Below are 8,175 nucleotides of genomic sequence, written 5' to 3'. Positions count from 1 at the left end.
TGATACAGGCCATGGTCTTTGCAATCACTTGTTATGCATCAGAGAGTTGGACAATGACTAGGGACGATAGAAGGAGAATTGATGCCTTTGAGCTGTGGTACTGGAGAAAAGTATTGAATGTACCATGGACTGCCAAGAAAACAAACAGATTTATCCTGGAGAGGGTTAAAGCAGGCTACTCCGTGGAGGCAAGGATTCTGGGGCTTCGTCTGACATACTTTGGGCATGTTGTAAGGAGAGACAGGTCCTTGGAGACAGACATCATGTTTGGTAGGGTGGAGGTGCAGTGCAGGAGGGGAAGACCCTCTATGAGGTGGATTGATTCAGTGACTGGGTTAATCGGGATGGGTGTGTCAGAGGCAATGTGATTGGCACAGGATAGAGCAGGGTTTAGGGCTGCTGTACATAGGGTCGCTATGAGTCGCAAATGACTCAACGACACGTAACAACAACTACATACTCTGGAATCTTTATTCACTCAGTAATCCTCACCTCCACTTTTAAGTTGCAAAGTCTCCCTAGATGTCATATTAGGGCAGAGCCCAGAAAATGACAGAGCTCACCACACAGATTAGTTAATATTGGTAGTCATTATTTGCAACACAACTTTTGCTTTTAAAAAAGAATGTTTTTGCCTTAGTGAGAGATATTTTCTTTTTCGTTCTTTTTGTCTATTATAAAAACCTAAAATTCATTGTCATTGAGTCGGAAATGACTCCTCACTGACCCTCCACCAGGTTTTTAGAGGCAATTAATCCCACAGGAGGAAACTTCCCATCTTTCTTCCTCAGACGTACTGGTGGATTCGAACTCAAGAAGAGGCACTGCCATTGGATTAGCAGCACATGACCTGCGTCTTGAGTTTTTTACAAATATAAAAACACTTGCCAGAGCGAATTTTGGAATAAGAGTAGAAAGAGAAAGAAAGGAAGTAATATGGGAAAGAGATAATGAGGACAGGGAAGAAATCCAAGGGCAGAGAACTTCTCCTCACATGCCATATATCTGTTTTCCTGCTATATATTTCGGTGGTTCATTGCTGTGTACTATTGGGTAAGAAATGCTTCTTGGATGACCCTCCACCAGGTTTTCAGAAGCAATTTATCACACAGGAGAAGAACGTCCCACAGAGCATCTGGTGGATTTGAACTGCATGTCTTTGGGTTGGTGGTGCAACTCCTTATCACTAGGCCACTAGAGCTCCTCTGAGGTGGTAGAACCTAGAATAACTTATTCGTTCTTGAAATATTTACTAATTGAATTTTTTAAAATTTTATTATTTTTTGTGTGTACTGTCAAATCAGATCTGACTGGTGCAGGAGGAGATTGTCCTTCCTTCTCCAGTAGAGCATCTGGTGGATTCAAACTGTGTACCTCTGGGATTGCAGTATGGCTTCTTGTCACTAGGCCACCAGAGCGATATATTACTAATTGAATTCTCAAAAGCTGTAAAAACATACCAACCTTTACGAGATAGCAACAAAAACTGTACCCACAGCATGATGACAATTAAAAAAAAAACACAACTCCTTGTCAGAAAAAAAAATATTGGAAGGCTGTGTAACAATATATTCATAATAATCTTTGGGTGACAGGCATGGGAACACTATTTTCCCTCCTTGTATTCTTCCTGTCTTGGAGGAAGCACACCGGAGTGCCCCTTAGAGGTAAAGATGATGAAACTTGGTCTCACATACTTTGGGGATACTGTCAGGAGGGGCCAGTCTTTGGAAAATCATGCTGGGAAGAGTAGAGGGTCAGAGAAAGAGAGGAGGAGCCTGTGGACTGAGCTGACATGGTGACTATAATAATGGGCTCGAGCCTGGCAGAGGGCATGAGGATGGTGCAGGTTCAGATCTGCAGTTCATGTGGTCAACTCAACACCACCTAAGACCAACCACCAACTCCACTGTTTCCCCTTTGACAGAAGATTTTTACAGATTTTGAAAATGATTGTGTATTCTATATCAAATACAAAGCGGGAATATATTTTGTTTGCAATGCCAGTGGACATCTTGTTAGGTGCTGTGGTGTTGACTCTGAAGCATAACAGCTTCAGAGTTATTGTGGGACTAAGTAAAGTAAAATTCAGGACAACTTGAGTTCTTTCTTCAATTATTGGGATAGTGTGATAATGCCCAGTGAGGATTTTTCCTGATGTTAAGGTGTTATTCATACAGAAGGTTACATGGTATTTGATCTTCTATGGCCTAGCGGGTAAGAACTTGTGCTACCAGCTCAAAGGCAGGAGGCTCGAATCTACTAGCTGTTTTGTGGGAGCAGGCAGGCCATCTCCTCTTGTGTGACTTACAGCCTCTGAAAACTCAGCTGGAGGGGGGTCAGTTATGAGTTGGTTCCAGCTCGAAGGTAATGAGTTTGCATTTTACTTCTCAATTGTCTCTTCCTCTGTGAACTTCCAGTGGCCCTAATGAGAAAGGACTCTAAAGTCCCGCCTCTGCAGATTTGGGGGTGAGGGAAAGGGAAAAGTGGGAGTGTTTTCTGAGCTGCAGCCAGGTTCATTTAAGAAAGTGTGACCGGGGACAGCTATGTGGCTGGCAGTTTAGAACCTCACCTTTCCCTTCATCTTCAAAAAAACTCAAGCTCACAGATCAGTGGTCCACTGTTCCAGGCATTCCTCAGGAGAAAGATGGGCAGTCTCCTTCCACAAAAATTACAGCTTGGGAACCTGAGGGAGGATGGCTATGAGCTGGAATCGACTTGATAGCAGTGGGTGTATTATTATCAGTACAGATCTCCCTGAGGGCATAATGCATAGAATGCTGAACTTGAAACTGAAGGGTCAACAGTTCAAATCTACCAGCTGCTCGGCAGTAGAAAGATGGCTAATCTTCTGCAAAGATTTACAGCCATGGAAACCTGAAGGCACTGGGTATGACCTTGCTGCTTCAGTGGCTGTGTGCTTGTCTGCTACCCAGAAAGTGAGTGGTTCAAGCGCATCAACCACTTTCTGGGAGAAAAACAAAAGAATCTGCTTTTGTAGAGATTACAACCCTGGCAACTATATGAGGCAGTTCTGCTGTGTCTTATGGGGTCACTGTGAAGTGTAAGCCCATGAACAACAAGTTTGGGGATTTTATTATTATCCATAAAAGAAACGTGGTCATGCAATGGTTAAGGGCTTGGCTGGTAATCAAAAGGTTGGCAATTTAAACCTACTATCTGTTCCAAAGGGAGCTCTGGTGGCCTAATGGTAAGTAGCTGAACTTCCAACACAAAGGTATGTGGTTCGAGTCCACCAGCTGCTCCACAGTTGGAAAAATGGGCATTCTCCTTCCATGTGAATTACAGTCTCTGAAAACTTGATGGAGGGTCAGCTATGAATGAGTTGGTTCTAACTTGATGGTACAAAATAACAATAATAATAATCTACTCCAAAGGAGAAAATTGCTGGATTATAGTCTAGGAAACCCCATGGGATTTCACTATATGACTGACTATACTGTTACACAGAGTCAGTAGGAGCTGCAACCAACTTAATAGTACACCATAACTATGATCACTTAGAGACCCTCAGTGGTGCAAATGGTCCCTTTTTGGTTTGCTTGCTAACCAGAAAGTTGGACATTCAAGTCCACTCAGAGGCATGTTGGAAGAAAGGGCCAGTGATCTATGAAACACCAGCCTTTGAAGGTTCTATGAAGTGTGGTTCTACACACAAGTCAGCCTGAGTAAGACTCAACTCCGTCACACCTGGAAAATCAACAGTTTAAACTATTTTACCTAAATCAAGGATTTTTGTGTACCTACTATCTAACTTTTGCCATTGAATTGGAACCAACTCATAGTTGACCTTCTAACAGAGGCAATAAATCCCATGAGAGGAGAGGGCCCATCTTTTCCCCTAAGCAGCTGGTGGGTCCAAGCCTTTGGCTTGGCTGCACAACTCTCTGTCCATGAGGCCACCGTGCAAAGCAGTAATAGCATTTAGATACAGTTCACTGCAATGCTAGAAAAAGTAGTAGTTATAAAATATTTACATGTTTCTTTTTCTTCTGTAATTATAGGATCTGGAGTTTTTACTGAGCAAGTTGATGAAGCTATGGAAAATGGATCTAAACGGAAATCCTGTTTGTCTCAAAATAAAATACAGAGACAAAGTGATTTTAGCATCCGAGTCACTGGGTATATGTTTATATTAATATAATCTCCTTAGAAAAAGCAACTTAATTTTTAAATTAATTTATCAGTTACTAGCCTTCAGAAATAGGAATATAAATTTGCATCTGTGAAAACTGTCATCTTTAAATTTTATATTTAGAACAAGTGCAAAAGTTTAAGAAATAAAACATGAAGTTTACTATAATTATTGGTTTTAGTCCTAGGTCCTTGATCCACTTTAAGCTGGTTTTTGTGTATGGGATGAGGTGTGGATCTTGCTTGAGTTTTCTGCAGATAATTTTCCAATTTTGCCAACATCATTTGTTAAAAAGGCTGTCGTTTCCCCACTTAACTGATTTCATCTCCTTGTGAAAAATCAGTTGACCATAGGTAGATGGGCTGATTTTTGGATTCTCAATTCTATTCCATTTATCTATGTATCTGTCATTGTACCAGTACCACACTGTCTTGACCACCACAGCACTGTAGTAGGATTTAAAATTGGGGAGGATTTTTTTGCCTTCTACCTTGTTTCTCTTTTTAAGGAGTGCTTTGCTTATTTGGGACCTCTTTCCATTCCAAATGAAATTGGAGATTGCCTTTTTGGAAGAACTCTAGAAGTCCTAATCCACAACAAAAACAGTCTCCCAACCATCCTGGAAAATCTACAACCAGGAGAGGATAAAATAGATGAATGAGACCTTCTAAGAATCAAATCCCTCTGCACATCCAAAAACTTCTCCAACAGGGTAAAAAGGGAAGCCACAGATTGGGAAAAAATATTTGGTAATAACATGTCAGATGTCAGATAAGGAACTTATATCTAGAATTTATAAAATATTGAGCACCACAAGATAAAGGTAAACAAACCAACTGAAAAATGGGCACAGGTTATGAACAGACACTTCACCAAAGAAGACATTCAGATGGCCAACAAGCACATGAAGAAATGTTCAAAATCTCTAGCTCTAAGAGAGATGCAAATCAAAACAACTATGAGATATCATCTCACCCCAGTAAGAATACCGAAATTTAACAACAAATGCTAGCGAGGTTGTGGAGAAACTGGAACCCTTATTCACTGTTGGTGGGAGTGTAAAATGGTGCAATCACTATGGAAGGCGGTATGGCACTTTCTCAAAAAGTTGGAAATATAAATATAATTTGACCCAGCAGTTCCACTACTGGGAATATACCCTAAAGAAACCAGAACTGCAAACAGATGTATGCACACCCATGTTCATTGCAGCTTTGTTCACAACAGCAAAGAGTTGGAAACAACCCAAGTGCCTATCAACAAATGAATGGATAGAGAAGCTCTGGTATATTCACACAATGAAATACTATGCTGCATTGAAAAACAAGGAACTCATGAACTGTTATACAAAATGGGTGATCCTGTAGGATTTGAAATTGGGAAGTGAGATGCCTCCTACCTTATTTCTGAGTGAAATATCTTGGTCACAAAAGGATGAATGCTACATAATGCCACTGTTGTAGAGCAGGACAGACATTGGGGTTGAGGGGCAACTAAGAAAAGAGGAGATAAATAATGTATACTGCATTGAAACAGATGAGGGGGAGAACTGTTTAAAAGGGATATACGATTAGGTATTATTGTCATGACAGGAGACCAGAATGAAGGCTGCACAGTGGAGTGGACGAGGCGGGAGGGATCGTATAACAATGAAAGAATTTTTTTAATTTTTTTTACTTTTCAAAGAGAAGATGGAACTGGGGGGAGTGGTGGGCAGGGAAAAAAGTGCAACAATGAATGAATGGAAATCCAAAGTCTCTGAAAACTTTCATTAAAATTAATGAAAAGAAAAAGGAAAAAGAAAGCAAGCATGAAAAGTGTCCACTTTTCAGATAGATCATAGGCACTGTTTCTTTGAAAAGCAAATTTGGCTGTTACTATGAAAAAATTGCTAGTCATAAGGTTATAGAACCTACATTTTCTTATACTTTCATTGGTATATAATTCTCCAAAGAGAAAATTTTTTAGCTCTGAATCATGAAGCTAAAATTGACTAAGGTTTTCAATGCTTTACAGATTAAATTCACTCACTCACTGTACCCTGCACTGATTTTCCAAGGCTGTAAACTATACAGGAGAAGAATGCCCATCTCTGTCCTGAGAAGCCACTGGTAGATTTGAATAGTATGAGACGTATGACACCATACCCTGCAGACTACAAATTATGTCCCCCAAAAAATCTGCATTGTAAATCCTAGACTCTATGATGTGGGAATGAGCTGTCTTTGTTGTATTGATAAGACTGGATTAATGTTGGGTACATTTTGGGACAGTCTCTTTTGTTCTCACAAAGCCCAGGATAGTCTTATGGATTCTAACACATAGGGAAAGGAGATCAAACATAATGTAGTAAGCAGAAATGAGGGAAGAAAATGTCAAGACAAATGAAGAGGACTCAAGAGTAGAGGCTCAGAAAAGACAAAGACCTTCCTTCAGAGGCAGCGCTGAGGGAGCTCTGTTGGCCCAGCAGATAAGGGGTAGTCCTGTCAACTGAAGGTAGTGGTGGTATGCTGTCCCTCCAGCAGGTTTTGAAGTGTTTGCTGCAGAAAGTCAAGGACTACAGTCTTCAATATAGATTGCACCTCAATATCGAGAAAACAAAGATTCTCACTGGGCCGATTGATAGCACCATGATAGATGGATGGAGAAGAGGTCGACGTTGTTAACAATTTCCTCTTGCTCGCATCCACAATCAACACTCATTGCATGGCACTCAGGAAATGGAAAGACAAGTGGTTTTAGGAAAATCTGCTGCCAGGGCCCTCTATAGAGTACTAAGGATCAACAAACAATGTCAGTTCAGAGACTACAGTGGGCCAGATCCAAGCCATGGTTTTCTCAATTACCTGCTATGCATCTGAATGCTGGACAGTTATTAAGGATGGGAGAAGAATCATCAATGCCTTTGTGTTGTGGTGCTTGAGAAGAGTACTGGGCATACCATGGACACCCAAGAGAACAAACAGGTCTGTCTTGAAGAGGGTGAAAACAGGATACTCCTTAGAGGCAAAGATTTTGAAGCTCCATCTCACATATTTTGGACATACTGCCAGGAGGAACCAGTCCTTGGAGAAGGGCCTCATGCTTGGAAGGGTAGAGGGACAGTGCAGGACAGAAAGATTCTAGATGAGATGGATTGCCACAGTGATTGTAGCAATGAGGCAGGAGTGCCAGAGACAGTGAGATTGGCTCACGAGAGGGCAGGGCTCAGAGCTATTGTTGATAGGGTCACTCGTGGCATCCACTTCCTAAACCACATGCCTCTGGAAACTCTATGAACTTTGATAAATGTAGACAGTTATGGAAAGGCTTCAGGCCTTTTGTTCATAAAGTTGCTACGAGTTGTGCTCAACTCGATGGCAATCAAGAACAATAACATGAGTCATAGACAACTTGATGGCACTTAACAACAGCAACAGCAGCAGCAGCAACAGTAACAAACTGCACAGGGGAAGCCTGCCCATCTTTCTCCCACAGAGCTGCTGGTGGATTTGAATTGTGTGCCTTTGGGATTGTACTTCAGTTTCTTACCACTAGGCCAGGAGAGCAGGCTGTTATGAGTCCAGAGCAATGAGTTGTGGAGAGCCAGTGCTTAATAAAATGAAGATAAACTGCTTGCCACTTGCCACATGATATTCTATGAGCTCCCTCATCTGAAAGGAGTGCAGGGTGAGGAGTGCTTCAATGAAATCCTTACCAATAGTAACATTCTCTCACGTGCACTAGAACAAGGAAAATGGGCAAAAGCACTTTCACAGGGACCAAGTTACCCAGCATTAAAGAGAGTAATTGAAAGAGTTTCCTGTATAGAAATTCTACATAAAACTGTACAAAAGCAAAACTCTGTGACCCAGTGATTTCCTCCTTCCCCACCCTCAGCTAAAAAAACACAACCAAAAAACCCAAGAAGATATAGACAGGGAGTAGGAAGAGGGGGAGGGGAGGTTGGGTGAGGGATTGAGGAGGGGGAGGAGGAAATATGCTCAAGGAGGCGCGCAGCCGGGGCGCCAAGCCGTGCG

General features: G+C 41.6%; 1 protein-coding gene across 1 annotated transcript in view; it reads left to right on the top strand.

Annotated features, from left to right (window-relative positions):
• The window catches only part of PPP1R42 (protein phosphatase 1, regulatory subunit 42), a 35,336-nt gene that overhangs the window by 25,491 nt on the left and 1,670 nt on the right, over positions 1-8,175 (top strand). Inside the window, exon 5 of the mRNA XM_006880531.1 lies at positions 4,026-4,143. Within this exon, the coding sequence (XP_006880593.1) occupies positions 4,026-4,143 (118 nt within the window). The remainder of the gene's footprint in view (positions 1-4,025; positions 4,144-8,175) is intronic.

This window comes from Elephantulus edwardii, unplaced genomic scaffold (assembly GCF_000299155.1).
Source record: "Elephantulus edwardii isolate Elephantulus edwardi_28Jun2011 unplaced genomic scaffold, EleEdw1.0 scaffold00008, whole genome shotgun sequence".
NCBI lineage: Eukaryota > Metazoa > Chordata > Mammalia > Macroscelidea > Macroscelididae > Elephantulus > Elephantulus edwardii.
This window is presented reverse-complemented; position numbering and strand designations above follow the sequence as displayed.